We start from the raw sequence: 23895 nt of genomic DNA on the forward strand, positions 1-23895 counted from the left end.
GGGTCTCAAGGCTGAGCTGGGCCATCCTCCTCTCTTTGCCAGGCCATGGAGTTGCTGAGGGGATGTGGCTGTGTGTGGAGGGGAGGAATGGCAACAGTCTCTGCCTCTCAGTGAGAGCTCCTACCCTGTGGTGGCTGCTCTGGAGCTGATGCAGCTCCAACATGGAGCAAAGGGGCTGGCAAGAGATGGGGACCAGAGGCTGCAGTGTTTTGGCTCCTGGCATGACAGGTTGCAAGGCTGGGATGTCTTTGTTGGGGCACTGTGCTCTCACAGGATGGCTGTAATGTCAGATCCAGGAGCAGCTGTGCCGTGCCAGGGCATCCAGGATCCCCTCCAAGTCTGCAGGATTGTGGGGAGCCCCTAGCTATGGGGATAGGTGCCCCTGGGGGTGATGCTGGTGCTGCCTGCTGTGGCAGTGCACAGGTCCAAGAGTGCTCTGCCTGCAAGGGCCTCACCAGGAGCCCAGAGCCTTTTGGTGTCACCCCCCTGCCTGGGGCAGCCTGCCTCAGCACCCCACATGTCGCTGCACCCAAGGAGCAGCAGACAGGTGACCCTGTGTCCCTGTTGTTTCCCCCAGCCCTGTCTCTGCAGGCACTGGGCTCCAGTGGGAGGGGCATTGCATGGACTGTACCCTCTGACCCGCTTGGGGCAGCTCTTTCTCAGCCCCTGCTCCTTGTCTGGCTTATGGTCAGACTGTGAGCTCAGCACCCTCTGCGGCCAGTGGTGACCATGGTGTGGTGACAGACACCCAGGCTGTGTGTGTGCCTCAAGGACAGGGGGTTTTCACTCTGCTTTGGCAGCTCAGAGGGGTCAGGGTGGACCAGGGAGGACAGGGAAAATTCCACTGACACTTCTCAGCCCAATGGGGACTCCCCAATCCCCTGAGAATTTCTCAGCCCTGCAGGGGTCTTCAGGGTGGAATCCCGAGGCAAAACTCTGCATCCTAGCAGCCACATCCTAGCTCAGCAGAGCCCACCCACCAGCAGCCCCCCTCTCTGTACCCCTGGGGATAGAGCCCGGCACAGGGAGATTTACTGGATGCTTAACAGGATTAGCAACTGCAGGCAGGCAGGCAGCTATGTAATAGGATTGCAATCTAATTAAAACTGCTGCTTGGGAACTGGGCTCCAGCCGGCCAGAGCGGGGTGGGCTTGGGGGGCTGTGGGGGCAGCTGAAGAGGACTGTGGGGATGGGGTGGGAAGAGCAGGAGGAGGGGTGAGCTGGTGAAGAAGACCATGGCAGTGCTGGTGGGTTCAGGGATTTGCTGCCTGTGTCTCTGGGCCTTGGTGTGGGATGTGCCCATGGGGAGCCAGCCTGGCCTGGAAGTGTGCTGGGCAGCCTCGGTAGGAGCCCCAGTCATTGTGCAAGGGCTGGGGAACCTGCATCTGCCACTCTCCTTCCCCCCTGCAAGCTCGCCCTGCAGCCCGCTCTCTGCCATACAGAGTGTCCTGTCTGGTCTGGCCAGGTGGCAGATTAAGGATTAATTTTTTAATTAAAATCATTACTCATTTCACCAAGTCCAATTGCACCCCACTGGCAGTAGCAGCCCTCAGAGGATGAGGAGCTTGGCTTTAGCTTTCACATCAGCAACACACTGGAGTGCAGAGCACACTGGGCACAAGCTGGTCCTGCACCAGTGCACCCCAGTGTCATGGAGATGTTGGGGCTGCATGCAGCATCCTTACCCATCCCTCATCCCTTGTCTCACTGCTGTAGGGCTGAAGTGCAAACCTGCTGCTTGTCAAATTTGTGAAGACCCTACAATAACACAGCCGGTGGTGGGATGAGCTTTCCCTTTGCAAGCAGCTGCACAGCCCCTGGCCTGCCCCACAGCAGACACCGTGGAGTGACACATGTGGGACTGGACCCTTGAGGTGGCGGGGTGGGCAGGGGTTTCAGCCAGCAGAGCTGCTCAGGGAAGCCTGAAGGAGCCACACACCAGCTCTGCTAGACTCTGCTTTTCCGGGCTGCTGGTGCAGCTCAGAGCTCCCTCTCCTTTTAATTAAACCTGCAACTGCATTTTTCATCTCAAGGACAGGCCATGCATCTGACCGCACTGCCCGGGAGGGAGCTCGGCCAAGCAGCACTGGAGGGGATCCAGGCATTCTCTGCCAGCCCAGCTCATCCCTGGGGGCCCGTGGGCAGCCTGCTGAGAGCTGGGAATCCCCATTCCCACTTCATCTCCCAGTCCCACGGTGGGTAGAAACCCATTCCCCTGCCCAGGAGGCCGGCACAGCTCGGGGCACGTTGAGGTGCATTGCAAGTGCAGAACCCACAGTCTTGCAGGACAGAAAGGTTTTGTGCTCCCAGCACCAAGCATGGAGAAGCCGGTCTCTCCTGTGGGCCACCCAGCACAGGGAGTGTGTGTGCCCCTCCCACCAAGCCTTTCTGGGAGCATGCTGGGACACACCATGGGAGACTCTGATTCTTCTCAGTCACCTCTCCTTTGTCGCAGGGTCAGGAGCACCAGTGTGTCCATCCCTGTGGGTCTAGTGAGCTTTTCTGCCATGGCTCCCCACGGCCTCCTGCCTCTGTCCCATAAGGATGCACTTGGGGTGAAGGCTGGACTGTCCTGTCTTGCCCTCGTGCTCAGAGAGTTGGGGTTTCTGTGACTCCCACCCCTCCAGTGTAAACAGCTTTCCCGATGCTCCATCCCTGCCTCTACCAGGCACAGCAACCACATAACCATGGCAACAGTATCCCTATAACAGCCAGGTACATCTGACATCTCCATGGCAACCAACTCCCGGAACAGCCGATGAAGAGCTTTGCTTCCTCAGTGCTGGAGAGGGATGGGGGGGTGTCGCTGCTGTACCAAGACGGCGCAAAGAATGACACGGATTCAGGATCGGGCTCAAAGGCCAGAAATGGCTATATTTAATTATATAATTCAGCTTATATAGCTTTATTCTCAAGTGTGGCATAAAACCATTGCAGGCTTGACCATCTGCCTCCCAGAGGGATTGACTGAACAGCATAACGCCCATTTCCAAAATATTTTTCCCAGCGAACAAAAACAATATCCACAGTATTTCCACAACAGCCTGCACCTGCAAACTAGTTTACAAAATAGCAAACCGTTTCTCAGCTAAAACGTGAGAAAGGAAAACTTCACAAAATGCTTCAGCAGCTGGAAAATTCCTCTGCTCCTGCTCTTTAGCATCCACAGGGGGGATTTGAGCCATACTAGGTCAGGTGGTGGCAGGGACCCTGGGGATAGACACAGCTGGGAAGGGTTTTTGACTCCATGCGTGGGGCAGCATAAACCTTCACAGCCTCTGTCCTGATGGGAAGATTGCAGGGGACACAGGGGATGCATGAGAAGTTGGCAGCCCTGGGAACAGTATTGTCCTGACCCAGCCTCCTGCATCCCAGCTCCATCCTGCCTGCTGGGCTGTCAGCGCCATTGGGCCAGCACTCCCTGCTCCAACACAAGTTCCTTGGAAACGTGTATCCCAAACACTGGTACTGTGCTTCCTGCCACAGCCTGCTCCCACCCCAGTCCCCACTGCAGGCGTGCTCTGCCTGTTGCCCTCCCCAGAGGCTGCCAGACCCTCCCACCACTGCCCATCCATGCCTGCTGTCCGGACTCATCACCCAGCAAGCCTGACACAGTCTGTCGTTGCAGATGGTGATTGCATGCCATGCAACTTTAATGTGTCAGGCCTGAATTATTGAGCCCTGCAGCAGGCTGCGTGCACGCAGGCAGGACCCAGCATCCCTCCTCCTCTCCCTACCCATGTGTGCCTGCCCAGGCAGCAGTGGGTGGGGGCTGGTGAGAAGTCCAAGCTTTCCGGGTCTCTCTGTGTGCACGAAGGTGCTGTGCCCTTGCTAGCCACCGTGGCTGGGAGGTGTGGATGCAAGGGTGGCTGTTGGTGCCACCAGATTGGTCACCTGGCGGTTGGTGGGTCCCCAGGTAGGTGTGTAGGGAGGGACGTGTAACCCTGCTGTCCCCACCTCAGCATTTTCGCCCTGTATCCTCATGAAACCTCATGTCTAGGTTGCACAGCTGCCCTGGGAGTCCTCACCCCTCCTGCTCACTGTGCTGCCAGACCCCACGGAGGTAAAGCCTTTCCACCTCAGTCAATGTAAATCCCATGGTGGATACAGACAGAGCTTGCTCCCTGGGTGGACATGGCTGTCACTGTGCCGCTCTGGCGATGATGAAGGGCTCAGAGAATGCCCTGGCTGCTCTCTTATTTTTGCAGCTTGCCTGAAGCACCCTGCAGCCACTCGATGATTTTCTCATCAGAGTAGCAAGGCTTGACCGCCCTCCCCACACAGACCCATCCATCACCCACGGCTGGCACCACCATACAGCTCACAGGCACTGGACCTGCCTGCCCTGCTCGGTCCCTGGCTGTCCCTCAGCCCTGCAGGCAGTGCCTGCACCATGGACAGCCTAGGGGAGCAGCTCTGGGCATGCAAAGTGGCCCTGTTTTCCCTGGGGGAACCCATGTGCAGCCTGCTTGCTCACCCCTCCTTCTCCCCCATCCCCTAGCTCCATGTCTCATCCTCCCTGCTGCCATCCCCAGCCTTCAGGGGTGGGATCAGGGACCCCTCAAAGCTTCAGCCCCAGTCTGCTGCATGCTGAGTGAGGCCCAGGTGGGAGCCAGGCACTCACAAGTGGGAGATAAAACTACAGATGGAGAAAGCCCAGCTCCAGTGCCATGGGGCATCTCTCCAGATCCCTGTTCCTGGGAAACACCCTGCCATGGGTACCTGTCCCACAGAACTGAGGCCAGAGCAGGGACAAGGGGTTCTGAGGGGCACCCAGGGCACTGAGAACCAGCATTGTCCCAGCAGCACATCATGTCACAACACCTGGAGAAGTGAGGAAACAGAAGGGTGGCAGGGCATGCCTGGTTCAGCACGAGGGTAGGGGTGCAGGGGCCGTGGAGATGAGGGACAAAAGGCTTGACTGTACCCACACTGACCAGAGCATTGCAGGGAGAATATGTCAAGGGACAAACAGCAGCTGCCATGGTCCCATGGCTGGAAGGGAGCAGCAGACAGAAAAGGGGGACACTGAGACATGGGAAATCAGGAAAAGTGGTGGTGATGCAAAGCATCACGATTTTCAGCTGCTGTTAATTGAGTTTCTTGGAGAGGTTGGTGGGGAAACCTGCGGGGGGGCTGGACTCAGGACTTTATCCCTGGCAATTTAAAAGAGGACTGTTGAAGACCTGCTCTATCGAGCGGAAAAACCACTTGAGTTGTGCTTAACTTCATCAAGGGAACTGCATAGAAATCAGGGAGCTTGCTAAGAGAAATTAATAGAGCAGCTAGGGGGGCAGACTGCCTGCAGACAGCATGAGAACTGCTCAGATCCACATGCCGGAGACTTCCAGTAAATGAACATGTCCTTTAACGAGATTTGCAAGGCCAGCATGGCCAAGGAGCAGAGTGAGTAAATGGGTGGGAAAGGTCATTCCTCAAGGAAGGGAGCCATGCCAAAATGAAGAGCACATGAGAGGGGGAGAAGGTTACATTAAAAACCAGAGCAAAACAACCCCCAAAGAGCCTTTGAGGAAGATCTTGGCAACAGCTTAAAATTGCAAATAATTTTGCAGTGCTAAATTTGCTAAATTGTTGCCATAGCAATGAGAGTTTGGGGATATCCAGGGGTGCATCAGAGTGCTGCAGCTCAGATCCACCCCTCTGGATGAATCTTGGGGTAGGATCTGTGAGTCCTGCAAGCTCTTTCTCTTAGGACAAGGAAGTCAAGTGTTTCTATCCCCAAAGCAGACATCTACAGCCCACAGAGGGGTGATGCTGGAGGATCAGCCTTGGCACATCCGGGCCGGTGAGCAGAGGAAGGGCTGCGATTGCAAGGACAAAGTCTACAAGTACAAAATGCACTTGCTGTCAACTGGTAGGAAATTAAGGCAGTTGCTCTTGCGAGAAATCAGCCTTGCACCAACAGAAATCAAGCCGTTACACCAAATGGAATCCTGGATAAATTTATCTTAAGAAGCAAGCCTGCAGAGGAAGATAAAATCATGTTAGTAGAGGCTGAGAACATTGTCCATAGGATGCAAAGCCACTGTTCCCTTTATGTCTTGCAGATTAAAATTTTCCCTTAAAAATAATTTCCCCCCACTCAAACACTACCACTAATATTTCCCTTGAGTCCCAAGTGCTCAGCAATATGTTGTTATGTATGAAGAGAGCTCTCAATGGATACCGCATTAAAGAAATCACATTGAAGCTTCCTGTTGGACTGCAAGAGGTGCCTACAATGAGAGGAATATCACAGATTATTCTTACTTTACATGAATATGCTTCATCACCTCCACAGCTAAAACACAAGGCTCTGCATTTTGAAGAGGAATGTTTTTGGCTGAAATTAAATGGGTTTGGAACAAGTGCAATCCAGAGGCTCCTGGCTCAGCAGGAAGGGAGGTAAGTCCCTGAGGGTTCCATGTGCCAAGTCCTCCTGAGAAGCTTTGCCCCAGGGCTTGCCTGCAGTCAGCAAATCTCCTGCCAGCACAACTACAAATCCGAGATGAGCCCATGAGGATTGTTGTTCTAATTAACTAATGAAGCCGTCTCCTGTTGGGAAGATGGATAATCTGAGCTGGAGGCTTCCTCCCTGTTGTGGGGGAGGACCTGGAGCAACGCCCACCTCCTCTCAAGGGACCTCATAAATGTCTGAACACTCCAAGGATGTACTTGCTGCAGGGAGGTGCCAAGTGCTCCCAGACACAGCACCTCCCTGCACCCTGCCTTCAACCTGCCTTCAAAAACTCGTCTGACCCCGTCCTCTGTCTGGCAGGTCCAAAGGCAGCTTGGCTGCTCTCATGCCTGAGTTTTCACTTTGGTCTCATAATATTCAGGCAAATCACAAGAGAAAAATTAACGTTTGAGGAGGGTGAAGTCTGTGCAGGATCTCCCTGAGCTGCAGCCATGCGCAGCGCAGGAGGATCCACTTCAAAGGGAGGAGCCACTTCATTAAAAAAGAGAACTAGGGCCTTTGATATCAAGATAAACATCCTGATACGCATCAAAGCAGTTTCTTCTCCTTGTCCTTAGACACCCTCTCCCGCTTCACTTAAGTTCTGGATTTTGGAATTATACTTCTGCCTAATCCTTGCTGTACTGCATCCCATCTGGATGGTTGTTTGGCAGGGGAGATTCTGGGTGCTGCTTTGTGCTGTGTGAGACCTTCAGGTCATGCCCATTAGCCTAAATACTGTGTCATTGCCTTCTGTTCCACCTATGAAGAACTAAGAGTTCCTGGTGAAGGTGATTCTATTTCCATTGAAAAACATAATGTGTTTAAAAGAAAGTGCAATAGGGAAGTGCCCAAAGGCCAGCTGGGTTGCCTCAGAGCCCAGTGGGATCCATCCCTCTGGACTCCCTGCCCGCAGTGGCTGCAGGCCCATCCCTGGTAGCAGGTTGGGTATCCAGCAGCCTGGGAGAGGGGACTGAGCTGTGAACACTGACCCCTGGCACAGGAAGAGGCGTGAGGATGCAGGGGCAGTATGTGCACAGAGTGCTGGTGGGAGTCACATCCTCCCTTCATGGTAAACCTCTCCTTCAGTATTTGGAGATTATGAGTAGGATTTGGAGAGGCTCAAGAGCCAGGTACTGTTCCTAATGCCAATACCCTATGCTTTTGCGGTAGCCAGGGGCTTTAGCAGGCTGGCCATTGGAGCTGGGCTGTGGGGTGAGCTGTGGCCAGGGGGTCTGTGTACCCCTCCTCCAGAGTTCCGGGCACTCTTTGGGACAGGAAAGAGAAGAGGAGCAGCTGATGCAGCGGGGAAGCCACAGGTCTGAGCATTCAACTACTAGCAGCCAGCTGTACACACAGAGCAAAGCTGCTCTCAGGGAAGTCATTTGGGTCACACTACCTGTACCCAGATTTGTGAGGTGGGACTGGGCTCAAGCGGTCACCTCCAGGTCACAGAGTGCTGGTGTTGGCTGGGAGTGAGGTACAAGGGCAAAGGGCTTGCTGCCACTGGCAGGTAACAGCTTTACTATTTCAGTTCTTCCAGATAGTAAACATAGGCTCTGGACATGCAGGAAGGAGAGGATCAGGAGAGTGGTACAGCTTTGACTTCTTCCAGAATGGGTTAAAAACAGGGAAAAATCCTCCCCCCAGGCCTCCACTACCCCAGGGAGTGTCGGCTGGTGGGTTTCAGCTGCCCTGTTGCAAGCTGTTGTGTGGGATGGAGGTGGAAGGAGCTGCAGGCCCAGGCTGCCCAGAGCACCATCCTCAAAGTCCCTGGGCCACCAGACAGCAGCACTGAAATCCTGCTGAGACCTGCTGGTGCTTTCACTTATCTTTCCAGCCTGGAGAAGATCTTGCATGCCCCAGAAGCAGCCCACCCTCTTTTCCTGTGTTCTCCTGGCTGTCACTCCAGCCCTGCAAGCGCAGACACACCACATTTGTTAGGAGGGCGAGGGTCTCACCAGGCACAGGGCTTGTGATGGACACCCCCAGGAAAGGCGACGGCTGTGTCTGTCTCAGACCCTTCTACACCTGCATCCCCTTGTGCCAGCCCCTGTTACCCTCGCTGGAACTGCCTCCTGCACTGCACCCCAGGACTGGGGGCTGGCTGGGAAGAGGCTGGGGTCCAGCCCTGCCGCACCGCCCCTCTGGCACCGCCCCGAGCCCAAGCTGGAGGGGAGCTGGGGGCACTGGAAGACTGGGGCATGGGATGCTTTGCGGGCAGAGACTGGAGCAGAGGGTGCCGTGCGAGTGCCACAGCGTGGCCCCGGCAGGACACCCCGCGCCTGCCCAGCAGCCCCCGCACGCAGGAGGCGGCGGTGAGTGAAGAAGACCCCCCAGGGGCGTGGAGATGGGTGAGTCTCTTGGCACTGGGGGACACCACCTGGGGGCGGCGATGCCCCAGCCCCGTGAGAGCCCGGCCCGGCCGGACACCGGACACCGGACACCGCTTCCTCCCGCAGAGCCGCGGCGCTGCCCGGCCCGCCCCGACAGCGCATGCTCCACCCGTGACGTCACAGGGAGCCACGCCCACTCCCCGCCCTGCCCCGCTACCTGATTGGCCGCGCCCGCCCCTGCTCCGCCATGACCCCTATGATTGGGTGGCGCTCCCCGGCCAGACCCGCCCACCCTCTCCTTTCTGAGTTTCTATTGGCTGCTGAGCTGTCACTCCAGCCAGGCCGCGCCCCGCGGGCGCGGGGTACGGAGCTGCACCGTGGGCACCGCGGTCCGTGCGCTCACACTGCTGCTGCGTGAGCCCCCTTGGCGCCCTTGTGCACCCCTCTGCAGCCCCTCCGCCACCCTGCTGCACCCTCGGCACCCTGACTGCACCCCTCTGCAGCCCCACTGCCACTCTGCTGCACCCCTCTGCACCTCTCTGCAGCCCCACCGCCACCCTGCTGCACCCTCGGCACCCTGACTGCACCCCTCTGCAGCCCTACCGCCACCCTGCTGCACCCCCGGCACCCCTCACTGCACCCCTGACACCCCTCACTGCACCCCTCTGCAGCCCCACCGCCACCCTACTGCACCCTCGGCACCCTGACTGCACCCCTCTGCAGCCCCTCTGCAGCCCCACTGCCACCCTGCTGCACCCCTGACACCCCTCACTGCACCCCTCTGCCATCCCACCGTCACCCTGCTGCACCCCTCACTGCACCGCTGGCACCCCTCACTGCACCCCTTTGCACTCTGTCAAACCCTCCCGGTTCCCAGTACTTGACGCCGGTGTCTCCCACTTGTACCTTCGGTGCTATCCCAGGAACCCCTGACACACTGACCCCCACCCCCCCAGTCCCTGCTGCAACACCACCACCCCTTCTGCAGCCAGCCCCCTCCTGCAACCCTCACTGCCCTCTCTCTGCCTTTGTTGTATTCATGCTCTGACTTCACACCTTGTTACAATTTGACAGCAGCCTGCCCCACTGCCCCAGCATCCCGGGGCTGAGGGAATGGTGCCGTGGTGTCCCAGGGCTGGAAGGAGTAGGTGTAGCCTCGGGTAAGGAGCATGGCAGAATGGCAGAGAGCAAGCCAGGGTGTTGGGAAGTGTGGTGGGGTGAAGGGGTTCGTAGCAGGCTGGTAGGGAGCACTGCAGGGTAATCAGATAAGTGATGGGGAACACAGCAAGGTAGGTGTGGAGCATGAACGACCACAGCCCAACCATTGCAACTTCACTGGTGCAAGAAGGGCTCAGGAAGGGAGATCCCACCTTTCTCCTCTCTTTGCCCACCCTGATAGATCCCAGGGAGAGAAATCCAGGGCAGAGATGTTTGCAGGCAGTGGCCCCATCACCGTGAGGCTTGGGGCCAGAGCTGCTGGCCAGCAGCCAGCCAGTTTCTGCTCCTGCTTGGGAGCACAGAGGATGTTTTGTACGCAGCAGTGGGAGCACCATCCCCACCAGGTCTGGCCCTGCTCCCAGCAGGCCCCCACAGACCCCAGCTCCCTGCCCACTGCATGACGAGGCCAGCGTGCCTCTGTGGCACACCCTTCTCTCTGACCCAGGGTGCACAGCTGGTACTGGATGAGGGACAGTGCCACGGGAGGTCACAGGCTTTCCCAGCATGGCCTTCCCATGTGTCTCCCCTGACAGATGACATCTGGGCTGTGATGTTGGTGCTCACTAGTGCTGATACCTGCTGTCCCCCCGCCACCTCACTGGTGGGCCCTGTGACTGTGCCCCTGGTCCCTCTCCATGGCTTGGCTACTTGTGGGCTGCTCCAGCCAGCTGGTGTGTGCATCCACAGGACGTGGGGTGCCCCGGCAAGCTCCTGGAAGATGGTGGGGCAGGCAGTGGGCCAGGGTGTGCAGCAGGAAAGGCAGGAGTTCAGGGACATTTAGTTGAGGAACTACAGGGACGTGTCCTGCAACCTCACCCTGAAGGTCATGCATGGCATCCTGGAAGTGGATCCATCATCAATACATCCTCAAGATGAGATGATAACTGCTTCAACATGGACTGCTTGCCCACCTTCCTGGCTGGGCTTGATCTGGCATGGATTGGCCTCTATATAGTGTCCCTCCTCTCCTGGGAGAACTGGCAAACCTCCCAGCCCTCAAGCGAAGTGGCATCTGGCATGGCAGGACTATTGTTGTGATGTCTATATGACCTATACTTCCTCTCCCTGGATGTGACAAAGAGATTCTGGAGGAAGATGGCACATTGCCCCATCCCCATGGAGGATGTGTCTGAACTGGTGAAGGTGGTGGGGTCCAGCCAAGAGTCAGAGGCCGTGGCATGGCTGCAGTTACTGTTACCTGATGGTGATCCCTGTACTGAAGCAGGAGGATCCCTCCTGGAGCAGGAGGGCCTCACTGCAGCGTGTGGCAAGTCCGTAGCACCGGCTGTGAAAGCCCCAGATCATCCCCTGGAAGGGACCTGCCACGGACCTGGACACTAAGGGACCATGGCTGCTGCACACATTGCCTCCCCAGCCCAGCATCACCCACCCCAGCCTCTTCCCTTGGAGAAGGATGCAGCCTGGGCTTCGTGGCCTCCAGTCCTGGCAGTGGCCCTGCTCTGCTCCACAGCCCAGCAGCACATTGCCCAGGCAAGGGTGATACCCACCCCAGGCGCTGCTGGAAGGGGTAGACAAAGTACATCTGCCCTGTGCTGCGTGGGTTGGGAGTTTTTCAGAGTCTGTAAATAGCTGAGTTCCCCTCGTGCTCATCTCGAAACTGAGAAGGGGAACATTCCCCAGAGAGGGGGAAAGAATTGGTCAACTTGTCATCACTGGTAGAAAAGCTATTTTTAATTTTATTAAAATGTCTCTCTAGTATAAACTTGCAAAATATCTGGAACCTCTGCTATAAAGATTTGTGCCGTGGCTCTGTAGCAAAGCTGTTGCTCCTGGGGCCAGTGATGGTGGCACTCATGGGGGGATGCACCTGGCATCAGGGGACAACTGAGGCTCCTCTTTGTGATCTGGGGAAGAGTGGGGAGCGCCAGGGGAGTAGGGCACTCTGGGGCCACCCTCAAAAAGGGGCATGTGGGGGACGTAGTGGCCAGTGGGGCCAGGATGGGTCTGCGGCCGGAGCAGGAGCTGGTGCAGGGTCTCGCCCACCTGCACGAGGCTGTGGGAGAGGAGGTGGAGGTGGGAGACTGTGTCGCTGGCCAGGCTCTCCAGTAGTGCCTGCTGCTGCCGTGATGTCTGCAGGATCTGCACCAGCAGGTGCTGGACATTCTGGAGCAAGCCTGTCACGCCAGACCCTGCAGTGAGAGAGGGGTCAGTGGCACCTCACCATGGCTCCAAGAGCTCCCTGTGAGGCTGTTGGGAAGCAGCAGGGATCACCCACCATGCAGGCTTGAGTCTGATGCATCTTCACCTGCTGCTGGTTGCTCGCTCATGGCTGCTGTCCCATGGGAGCCTGTGGCTGCGGCAGCCAGTGGCAGCATTTGGTTTCCTCTTCCCATCCCCAGGGACGTCTCACCAGGAAAACCTGTCACGAAAGCTTGGCATGGAGGAAACAACCAGAGTGATGGAGACACTCAAGGCCCAAACTCAGCTTAACACAGAGCCCTGGAAGGCCACTGCCTCTGGGAGCCCATGCCCTTCCCACCGGCAGGACAGGATGGAGCTGTGCCCTGGAGCACGAGGAGTTGCTCAAAGCTGCCAACACTTACTGGCCTTTCCCTCAGCTGCTTCTTGCTTCAGGTCAGCGCGACAGCCTGGAAGGAGAGCAGACACAGCCTGTGAGCTGCAGCCATTTCCTGCCCCAGGGCACACAAGCATGTGAGTACCAGGGCATGGTACTCACCCAGGAGGGAGAGGGGAGGGAAGCAGCAACTGGCATCTGCAACGAGAACCATATCAGAGCCTGCTCGTGTGGCTGAGGGGGTTTACCGGGCTGAGCAGGGCAAGGAAAGCCTTACGTGGCATGGTGGGGGGTGTGGGTGGCACTCCAGTAACATGGTCCCCACCAGCTGCTGGGAGAAAGCAGAGAGGAGAGATACGCTGTCTGAAGGGACCTGCTGGTGGATCACCACCAGCCCGGGGTCTGCCTGGCTTGCCCCAGCCAGCCCCACAGCCTGACATGCCCTAGCCACAGCTCCAGAGCGCCCTGCAGGGCCCCAAAGCATTTCAGAGCTAGGTACGAAAGCAGGAGTCACTCACCCACCACTGCAATGCAGCCACCTCTGGGCTGGAAGGCAGCAGCGGCGGAGCAGCGCGCAGCAACACTACACAACAGACTAGGACTGGAAGTGAAGGAGAATCCCACATCCACTTGAAACTGCAGGGGGAATTTGGGGAGACAGAAGGTAGTTACCCAGTGTGGGAGGCTGGCTGGGGCGTCCATGCAAACCAGGCTCAGGGATGTATCCTGCATCACCTCAGTGCCAAATCCCCGGGAGTGTGAACAGTCAGGGGTGTGCAGGATACGCATCTGGGTGGGCCGAAAGGCAGGGAAGCCGCAGGCAGCTCTGGCCCTCATACACAGCCCTAACTCATCCGAAGCTTTATGGTGTTACTGCGCAAGTGAGGAGCCAGGAACTGCTGAAGGAAAGGGAGTCACATGCCCTGCAGTGCTACCAGCCACAAGAGATCCCTGCACTGTATCAGGGCCACTGTCCCTTCCAGACCTCTCGCCTCATGAACTGCCATAGGGCAGCCAGCAGCCTTGTCATGCTCTCAGGCTGGGATCCCCTCCTGCCCTATCCCAGCCATCCCCATCCCCTCATGCTCTGGGGCTGGTTTGGAGCCAAAGCATTTGGAGACGGAAGTCCCAACACACCCATCATTGAGCATCCCTGCTGAGGGACATGTGATGGATCCCCTGATCCTGTACGCCTCCCATTCCCATCATGCTGGCATGGGCTTGGGCTGGAGCCATGGCCGTGCAGCTCGGTACAGCAGGGCAGCTCAGTACTTACGACTCTCTGGCTCGTCCTTTGCACACTGCAGCGTTGGTGACAGCAGTGTGCTGGGGGTGTCCTCGCCAACGTCGTGCTCTGCAGAAGGAGGTGAAGGGGTGCAGAAAAGAGCTTCAGTAACTGGGGCAAGAGGAGTCTCTGCCACCTCGCAGCCAGGACAAGGCCCCACTCCGGCTGCCTGAGCCCACAGGTACCTGGTGGCTCTGGTGAGGATGGAGAGCGTGTGGCAAGGGCTGACCTGCGCTTCCTGGAGGGCAGCTTCACCACATCTAGGAGAAGAGAAAGACCATCAACAGACCCTGGGTGTCCACGCAGCACCAGTGCTCCACCAGCACCCCACGTCCAGCCACCCTGCTAAGCCCACACGTTGCCGGCACCCACCTGGCATCCTCCGTTCGCCAAAGACGGGCCGCCCGGCCGCCTTCCAGATGCTCTTCATGGCTCGGTAGTGAGGCGGCAGCCGGGGAGAGTGCTGTCCTGCCCTCCGGCGCGTCTCCCGCTCCGAGTGGAACGCCTGCTTGAGCGCCTTCCACTTGGAGCGGCACTGGGCCACGCTGCGCCCGTAGCCGGCCGCCGCCAGACCCCGGGAGATCTCCCGCCAGAGCGCCTCGTTGGGTCGCGACGTGGAGGCCATGAGCAGGGCGGCCTCACCCGAGCCCCTCACCAGCGACAGGAGGCCGCTGACCTCCGCCTGCGTCCAGGCTCGCCCGCGGGGCATGCTGCCGGCCCGAGGCGGGGCTGCCCCGGATCGCTCGGGCCCGGGCCGGCGGCGGGCACGGAGCAGCGCCGGGGCTCGGCCGTGCGCTCCAGAGGGCGCACCGGGAGGATGCCCCGCCGGGCTCGGCACTGGGAGCCGCACCAGGAGCGTCGCGAGCCTCCCCGGTGGTCGCCCTGGGGTTCGCCCCGGGCACCGCCGCACTGCCGGTCACACCGGGCGCCGCACCGGGCGCCGCACCGGGAGCCGCACCGACCGCCCCTGCGCCGCACCGGGCGCCGCGCCGGGAGCTGCCGGGAGGCGCCGGGAGCCGCATCGAGCATGTGCAGCCCCGGGAGGAGCCGCTGGGAAACGTAGTCCGGGACGAGATATCCTCCCGCAGAGAACGCCGCCAGCTCGGAGCGGGGTCGTTGTCTGCCCGCAGGCTCCCGGGGGGTCGGGAGGACTCTGTCCCTCCCCCACGCGAGGGCACGGCAGGGATGGCCATCACGGCAGCCCTGGAGGCTGGGCAGGGGAAGGAGGACCCCAGCCCCCCATTTTCCAGGGCTGAGATGCAGCTGCAGCCCCATGCAAAAACACGGGGCTTGTAAGCAAACACGCAGTGGCCTTGCTCCTTGGAGAGAGGGGCATGTGTCCTGTGCACCAAGGATACCCAGTCTTCCCTTGCAGTGCCTAGGGCAGATCAGACCAAGAGAGCTGTGGTTGTTCAGCCTGGAGGAGAGAAGATTCTGGGGAGACCTTAAGCAGCTTTCCCTGCCATGAGTTCCAGAAAGACTACGAGAGAGCTGGAGAGGGACTTTCTGAAAGGATGTGTAGTGATAGGAAGAGGAGGAGGAATGGCTTCAAACTGTCAGAGAGCAGGTTTAGGTTACATAATAGTCATAGAATCACAGAATATCCTGAGTTGGAAGGGACCCACTGGGATCATCAAAGTCCAACTCCTGAACTTGCACATGACACCCCAAACAATCCCCCTATGTGCCTGCGAGCATTGTTCAAATACTTCTTGAACTCTGTCAGTCTTGGTGCTGTGATCACTTCCCTGGGGAGTCTGTTCCACCTGCCCAACCACCCTCTGGGTGAAAAACCTTTCCCTAATATTCAACTTAAACCTTCCCTGGCACCGTTCCCTTGAGTCCTGTCACTGGTCCCCAGAGAGAAGAGATGAGTGTCTGCCCCTCTGCTTCCTCTTTTGAGGAAGATGTAGACTGTGCTGAGGTCTCCCCTCAGTCTCCTCTTCTCCAGGCTGAACAAACCAAGTGACCTCAGCTGCTTCTCATATGGCTTTCCCTGTTTTAGGAAGAAATTCTTGATTGTGAAGGTGGTGAGGCACTGTCACAGGTTGCCCAGGGAAGCTGTTGATGCCCCATCACTGGCAGTGTTCAAGGCCAGGTTGGACAGGGCTCTGAACAACCTGGTCTAGTGGAAGGTGTCCCTGTCTTTGGCAGAGGGCTTGAAACCACATGATCTTTAAGGTTCTTTACAACTCAAATCATTCTATGACTCCATGACTCCAAGCCATGGCTGGCCAGCCCAGCCCTGGCTCCATGTTTGAGCTAGCAGCCCTTCCCACTGCGTGCTGCCCCAAAGCCAGGAGTGTGGGGTTCTCTCCTGCCAGGATGCCTGGATGCTGGCCTCAACAGGGCTTCCCCTTGCCCCAGGTGTCTGGCACACAACACCCCCGGGCTTTTGTCTCAGGTGGTGCCTCTGGGGGCCCCACCAGGAAGTGACACTTTCCATTTTGCATCACACCCGTCTGAGTTGGGCTGGGAAAGGGTTGCCACTGCCCCTGTGGGCTGCAGAGCAGGAGACCAAGGAAGAGATGGAAGAGGGCGTCATGTATGCTGACCTGCGCCTTCCCTCCACACCAGGTAATGGCCCCCAGCTCTCTCTGGGTTTCTTGACCTCCTGCAGCCCTTTGCCCTCCCCAGAAATGTCCTCCCAGACCTGCTTCCCCCACTGCCTCTTTTTGGGTGCCTTCTCTCAAACAGCTCCTCTCCAGCGCTGTTGCAGACTGCCTGCTCTCAGGGTGGGGGGCAGGAGGGGCTCAATGGCAGGGAATGCCCACTGCACCCCCATGCCACTGCACAGACATCCCTCTCGCTGCTCTCCCCACCAAGCACTGTGTGCAGGCAGATAATTTCTAGGACAGTCAAGCTGCTGCAAACAGGCTCTCCCCCACTTTTCCCAGGTTTCCCCACTGCCTCCTGATGTCCTGCCTGGGATTTGCAGACATTTCCTGGCTCAAGGTTTCCCACTGCTCCCTCCAATCCCCCCTGCCCCGGTCTACATTAACTCATTTTCTCAGCTCCTCAGCAGCGAGTGCACATACCCTGGTTCTGGGCAGCCCTCAGCCTGGGTCTCCTCTCCCTGATACTCCTGCTGGCACAAATCATCCTGGTCAGCCTGAGTTTCCACTGTAAGTACCAGCCATCCCGTGCCTGGATCTCTACAGAGGGGGCCCTGGGGTCAGGGCTGGCACCGTAGCACTTGTGTACCAACAGACTGAGCTGCAGCTTCCCCACGGAGCCGGGCCTTTCTGCTTGGGGTTGTGGGCGTTGAGGGTTCTGGGGCAAGCAGGAAAACTGGTGAGGCAAGACACCACCTACGTGTCTGGAAAAGGAAGCTGGGGCGACAGCTTGGGCTTGGGGAAAGCCACTCCATCACATGGCAAAGAAAGGAAGGCAGGAGGGAGAGTGCTGATACTGAAACCGAAAGACAGGAGCACTTTCCCAGAAAGCCTGTTTGTGGAGGGATCCCAAGCACAGAAGAAACAGCAAGGATGGACCTTGGCAGGCTTGGTGTACCCAAAGCAGGGGACAGCTCACCCACAGCCATGAGGCTGTCCTGTGGGAGAGGACACTGGGTGCTGCCGGGAGCCGGAGCCTGGAGTTGCTGGAACACACCTGTGCTCTTCTGCTGTAGATTTAGTACAACAACAAGCGAGCTGCATCCACGGTCCCTGGAGCATAGAGGAGAGGCCCAGCTATGGGAAACAGACAGTGCAAGGTAAGAGAGCCTGCTGGGCTCCTGGATAAGCTTTGGAGAGGGCCTCACTGCTTCTTTCAAGCAGCGGGATCTGTCCATACTTGAGGATGTTTTCCTGGGCTCCATCCCTACATATTCCTTCACCCTTGCTGCCTGTCCCCTGATTTATGGCATGGAGAGCTCCCCCAGCACTGCTGAACAGGCTGAACTGCTGGGACCCCTTTAGAGAAGATGACCCCAGACAGCTCAATGTTACCTGGGCACACCACCAGCACCAGGTTCATGGATGCCACCAGCATCCCTGTGCCAGATGGCATGAGCTTCTGGTGCAGCTGAAACCTTGACTGAGTTCCCAGCACTTTGGAAATTGTGTTTGTATCACCACCCCAAACGTGCAGCTCCCTGCCCTGCCTAATGCCATCACGTTTCTGTAACTAGCCTCTCTTCCCAGGGCTCTGTGACTGGAACATTGGAGCTGGGCTCACAAGTAAGGGCAAAAGTGGGGCAGACATACGAACACACTGGGTTGGTTGGTGTCCTGACTGCCCACTGTCACCCTCCCGTCCCTTGGGCTGAGGGCTGGTGGCAGTTGCCCCATCCCAGCTGCTGTGTTTCTGGTGTGCAGGGCGATGCCAGTTTTGCCCGGTCGGCTGGTTCTGGGATGCGGGGCAGTGCTACTACTTCTCCTCTGCCAGAAAGAGCTGGGAGCAGAGCAAAGAGGACTGCTGCTCCAGAGGGGCACAGCTGGTCACCATCCAAGCCAACACTACCCTGGTGAGTGCACTCCCTGTGAGCATTGGGCTGTCCTGGTGACCACCTCACAGTCCTTCAGCTGTCACCCACCCACAGCATTGTCTCAGCTCCCTGGCCCGTGTGCCCAAAGCCTAACAAAGCCTCCAGGCAGGGAGCTGGCAATGCTGTGCCCACACAGCACAGCCCCCATCACTGATGGTGTGGCTGGGCTGGCTGTTCCCCCAGGGAGCTCATGTGGGTCCTCTCCTGTGCTAGGCTTTCCTGGTGCGTACCGCTAACATGGAGGTCTTCCATGTGGGGCTGAAGCAGGATGGCTTCAGGTCTGACTGGAAGTGGCTGGATGGCACCACACTGGAAGGGTGAGGCTGTCAGCTTGTTCCCAGCCAAGGCTGCTGAGGGTCCAGCATCAGGGCTCAGGGAAGTGACAGGGGGACAGGCATGCAGGGATGTGGTCCATGTTTTGGCCACCTCTTTTCTTCCCGGAACTGTGTTGGGGCATTTTAGGGAGGTGGCATTTTTAGCAGGGGCCTGACCCTGGTGCTCACACTCTGTCTGGGTGAGGGGCTGCAGGGGATCCCCCAAAAGCAGGTTCTTGGTTTGGTTGGTGCTGAGCCCTGCTAGGATTGACCTGGGGGTGCTTTGTGAGTGATGGGGCTGGGGGCATCAGGGCATGTGGCCTAACTGGGAGGAGCCTGGCAGGAGACTGTGCTCCATGGGGAGGGTGAGCTTTGCCCCTGCAGCATCTCTGTCTGGTCCCTGGCTGCAGCTGCTGATGGGACAGCCTCAGCTCTTCCTGCCCATCCCATCTCATCCCACTCTCTCCCTTGCAGGATCTTCCCAATCCAGCGCTACCCCAGGTCTTTCCAGGCCTGTGGCAGGGTGTCAGGCTTGGGACTGTCAGGTGGCCCATGCACAGAAGCCCTCAGGTGGGTCTGCAAGCAGAGTGCAGCCACCCTGCAGTGGCTCCAGTCCTCGCCTCCTGCCTTCCTCTGGGGAAACACCACCTACAGCTGTGTGAGGCCCTGATGGCCATGGGGACCCCCAGCCTGTGCCACCACCCTGTGCCCTCCCTGAGCCCAGTGCATGGGCATTCCCAGGCTCTGCTGCCTCCTGGCCCAGACCTCTTTATCCCCCAGAACTCTGCACTTTGCCAATAAACTCTGCCAGCAACTACAGCTGGCTTTGGGCTATGGGGGTGGGAGGATGGGGGTGCATCTTCCAGCTCTCAGACTCGGTTGCATCACTGACAAGTGGGAAATTGCATCTGCTATTTTGTGGCCAGGAGCCAGCATTGAGCCAGCAGCAATTGGAACATCCCCGTGGCAGTGTGAGGCAGCTCCTGTGCAGGCTGGCAGAGGTCCCATGAAAACTCTGGGAATTCTGATTGTGGTGGCTGCCCGGGGTTTTTGCTTCTTGGGGCATGGTGCTGAGAGGTGACCCTGTGCCTCTGCAGCCCCGTGGAAGACTTGGGCTGGGCAGCAGCTTGTTTGCTGATGCCTGCCAAGTCTGAGGAGGTCCCAGCAAACACGCTCACTTTGTTTTGAGGCCGGGTGATGTGTGAGAGCCTGAAAGGCCTGCTGGGGCTTGATTTGGAGTTGTTTGGTCCAGAGGCTGTTCTGGTTTTGGCATAGACCACTGGGTTGTTCCAGCAGCCTGCAGCTGTGGCACAGACATCGCTGGGTCTCCCTCCCAGCACATGCAAAAGACCAAGCCCCCACAGTCTGTGCACCCTGTCAGCCTGAGCAGGACTGGGAGGGGGAAGGTGATGCATGGGGAACTGTAGCCTTGCTGTGGCCTGTACCCATGGGCTTGGGCTCTTCACAGCCTGGGGACCTGGGTGCAGAGCATGCTCCCCAGAAGGGAGCTTATTCACCCCCCCACCCCCTAAAACAAGATCATACACAGGAAAAAAACCCACTTTTTGCAAATAAAGCAACTACTTCTGCTTTTCTGATGAAGATGTGTCTCCATGCAGTATGGTCTTAGCCACTGTTTACCACCTGACCACAATGGAGAAGGACAGGACTGGGTTCCTGGGCTGCTGCTGCTGCCCAGCTGCCTTGCATGGCCCAGAGTGTGGCCCACACTGACCTGAAGTTTGCTGAGGCCTCTGCTTGCTGCCCTCACCTGCCCTGCAGACCCCAGTGAGGATGACATTCACTACAAGAACCTGCTGCTGGGGCTGGTGCTGTCAGAGTCTAGCCTGTGTGAGAACCCAGCTGCCTTCACTGCCACAGGGATAGCCCAGCACAGGGTGAGCACTGGGTGGTGGCAGTGGGACCATGGGGTGATGCCCATGGGCACTCATCTTGTCCCTAGACTGCTGCCCCTCAGGCTGGGTGCCCTACAGGAGCAAGCGTCTCTTCATCTTGGTGGAAAAGAAGATCTGGTTGAGCAGCCATTATGACTGCACAGGGAAATTCACTTGACTGCTGGTCCAGGGTCCAAGGCCAGCATGGATGGTACAGAGTGGGAGGGCTGTGTCACCCCAGAAGGGTGGATTTCTGCAGAGCCCCATGGAGCCAGCAGCAGCAGTATCTGGGGAGGTGCTAGGGTCCCACTGTGGCCCCAGGTTCCCACCATGGCAATCCACAGGGAAGAACACAGCCAGACCTGGGGCTCCTGGGCACCAACAGGATGCTGGGCATGGGGCAGGTGGTCAACAGCTTCTCTCTTCCCGGCATTTTGTGCAGGCAGGTGATTGAAATCATCATGACAAACCTGAGGGGCTGTATGGGAAGTTGTATAACGAGTAAGTTGTTCCATCCTGGCCAGCTGCACCCCTCCCACCGTCACCAGCCACGAGTAGAAGTGTCTGCATTTTAAAACAAGACTTATAGAAAAGAGGCTGTATTTTTGTCTTCCACACTCATGGTCATGTTGACATCCCCAGTCCCTGCTCTGGCTCCTGTGACCCAGGGAAGGTGTTTAGGAATCCTCCCAGCCTGAGCATTCAAGAGACTCTGGCAGACACACTCCCAATGCCAGAGACTCCTACTGCAGGGACCGAAGGCTCTTCACAGCTGGCAGCTCCAGTGAGTCCACATGTGCCCACTTGGCTCCCCCTACACCCCACTTACATAGTTAGACCAGGTTTCCTTGCTGATTCAACCCCAGGTTTCCCATGTGTCTTGGGGTGACTTTATGATGTGCATCCCCTATCGCTGCCCGATGCCCAGAAATTAATTTGTGTACCTTTCTATGCCTTTAAACGGAGCCTGAGATGGGGGGAGGAAAAACCAAGCAAAACTTTTTCAAAGCAGTTTGCAGCTTGTTCAAGGTCACACAGAGATAGAGATGGCTCTCTGCGTTCAGCTGCGGTGGGAGCAGGAGTGAGCAGCTTGCTTTCCAGCCAGTTTTCAGCTTTCTTTTTCTCTGGAGAGAGATGGAGAGTTGAACTTTTGTTTTCCTGGGACTTTGTTTTTTCCCCTTTTTTCTCTGCTGGACGGTTTCAACATCAGAATACATCGGGAGGAATTTCCACCAAGGCCTTGGCCCTGGAGGGGGCCCATCACCCCATCCCATCTCCAAGGAGGGGGAAGAGAGAGATCTGGGGAAGGACTCTGAAATTTTCCCAGGTTTTCTCTCTACAGCGAGAAGTTTCATTATTTAGCATTAGTATTTTTTTTCCTGTTTGTTTGTTCAATAAACAGTTGTTCTCTCTTTCACTTTCCTTCGAGGAAAAAGGGTTTTTTCCCCGAACCTGGTGGGGGGAGGGGTGGTTTGTAACCTGCCTTCTCTCAGAGGATATATTTCTAAATTTGGCCAAACCGGCACACCATGGAAGAGGCTCAGATATCTCATTCCACAAAGCCATTTATTCATGGCGCAGTAACACAGAAACAGCTCGAGATGGTTCCTCTGAGGAGGGACCCCCAGCAAAGGAACCCCATAGCTTTTATCCCCTCACTGTCTGCCTGTGCTCAAGCCCTGCACTTCTTCCTCAGTCCTATTCTCCCACCCCCTCTCTCTGTCCATCCACCTTGCTTTAGTCACCCCTCTCCTTTGTTATCCAAAAGGTCAGCAGTTCCCAGCTCCCCCTGTGTCTCTCGGTGTCCATTTACCTGTCTGGCACCACCCATCTTCCTGCCCTGCGTTATCCCAGGGGTTTGCAGTTCACAGCCTCTTGCGCTGGGCTCCCACCCAGAGCTCAATTTCCACTTCCATCTGCATCTCTAACTGCAGCCCAGCTACCTGGAGCAGAGGTATTCCTCAACAAGGGGATCTCTGTAGCAGCCTTCCAGCTCACCTCTGCTGCTTTCCTCTGAGGGGGGTTTGGGAGGGGCCTCTTGCACCTTGTAAAGGTGGGTAAGGTGGTGTCATTGGTGTCCCCTTGAGGACTCTGTTAGCTTTCCTGGCTGCCCCTTGCCTCTGTCACTATTTGCTGCTGGCTCCCTACATCACCTGTCTGGAGCTGAGCTTTGCTCTTCTGCCTTGATACCAGGAAGAAGATGTAGCACACCTGCTGGGCATGTGATCATCCAGGATGGGTGGGGAAAGCCAGGCAAGATTTACCAAGGGCAGGTGATGCCTGTCTGACCTGCCTGCTGCTGTGGGAACAATGGGCTATGGATAAGGGGAGAATACTGGGGAACATTTATCATGAACCTTTGAGGTCTGGGAGATTGTTTTCCATGGTCTCCTCACTGGCACAGTGGGGATACATGAAGTCAGGAGAAGAGAAGAGGGTGGGTGGAAAACCTGAATGGTGTGAGGGCTGCCGTGGGTGTCAGCAATGCCCTTGTTCCCTTGGCAATCACTGAAAGGTCAGTCCTGGGGTTTATCCTCCTTGGAGCCTTCATCAGTGCACTGGATGATGGGTTGGGGGTGGCCTCATGCAATAGCAGTTGGGGGTCAATATCAAACTGGTCAGTAGTGTGAGTACTGGAGGACAGGACCGGGATACAGAGAGACCTGGAGAAATGGTTTGATGGGAGCCTGCTGATATTGGAGTGGGTAAAAATGCAAATCCTGCAGCTGGGAAGAAAGGAGAAACCCCACACATCAAGATGGGCAAATAAGCAGCCATGCTGAACTGGCATGGGGACCCATGAACCAGAGGCTGGATGGGATCTGCAGTGTGTCCTTGTAGTAGCAACTACGACCCTCTGGGCAGTGGAGGTTATAGCTCAGGGCTTCAGGACTAGGGAGCATTGTCCTCTGTGGGCAGCAGGGAGACCACGTCTGGACTCTCCAGGACAAGCCAGACACAGTAAGTCTTTGTTTTGCATGATAGCTGAGGCTGTAGGGGACCTTCTGCAATCCTGTCCCAGCCTTGCCGTGCCACTGGGCTGGCTCCACCAGCCTCCTTCTCTGAAAGATCTCCCAGGACCTGCCCTCAGTTTGAAGCCATTTCCCCTTGTGTTTTTGCTACAAGCCCTTGTGTGCAGTCTCTCTCCAGCTTTCTTGTAGCCCCTTTTGGTACTGGAAGACCACAGTAAGTTTTCCCTGAAGCTTTCTCTTCTCCATGCTGAACGATCCCAATTCTCCTCACAGGAGAGATGTTCCATCCCTCTGACCATCTTGGTAGCCTCCCCTCTGGAGTGGCTCCAGCAGGTCCCTGTCCCTCCTGTGCTGGGACCCCAGAGCTGGATGCAGTGCTCCAGGTGGGTCTCA

General features: G+C 57.4%; 2 protein-coding genes across 2 annotated transcripts; one reads left to right on the plus strand and one right to left on the minus strand.

Annotated features, from left to right (window-relative positions):
- Window positions 1-11823: 11823 nt before the first annotated feature.
- LOC309585174 (uncharacterized protein) lies at window positions 11824-14541 on the minus strand (the record flags this gene model as incomplete). Its single annotated transcript, XM_082301706.1, has 8 exons — window positions 11824-12161; window positions 12248-12391; window positions 12576-12620; window positions 12710-12745; window positions 12825-12878; window positions 13824-13901; window positions 14018-14092; window positions 14205-14541. 8 exons carry the CDS (start codon window positions 14539-14541, stop codon window positions 11824-11826), a joined length of 1107 nt encoding a protein of 368 aa, XP_082157832.1.
- A 1819-nt stretch (window positions 14542-16360) lies between these two features.
- On the plus strand, window positions 16361-22547 carry LOC309585175 (killer cell lectin-like receptor subfamily G member 1; the record flags this gene model as incomplete). The annotated part of the gene is made up of 9 exons (XM_082301707.1): window positions 16361-16409; window positions 16847-16957; window positions 17464-17547; window positions 18152-18300; window positions 18535-18638; window positions 19110-19291; window positions 20418-20533; window positions 20875-21031; window positions 22465-22547. 9 exons carry the CDS (start codon window positions 16361-16363, stop codon window positions 22545-22547), a joined length of 1035 nt encoding a protein of 344 aa, XP_082157833.1.
- Window positions 22548-23895: the final 1348 nt, after the last annotated feature.

This window comes from Coloeus monedula, assembly GCF_965178545.1.
Source record: "Coloeus monedula genome assembly, chromosome: Z".
Taxonomy (NCBI): Eukaryota; Metazoa; Chordata; class Aves; order Passeriformes; family Corvidae; genus Coloeus; species Coloeus monedula.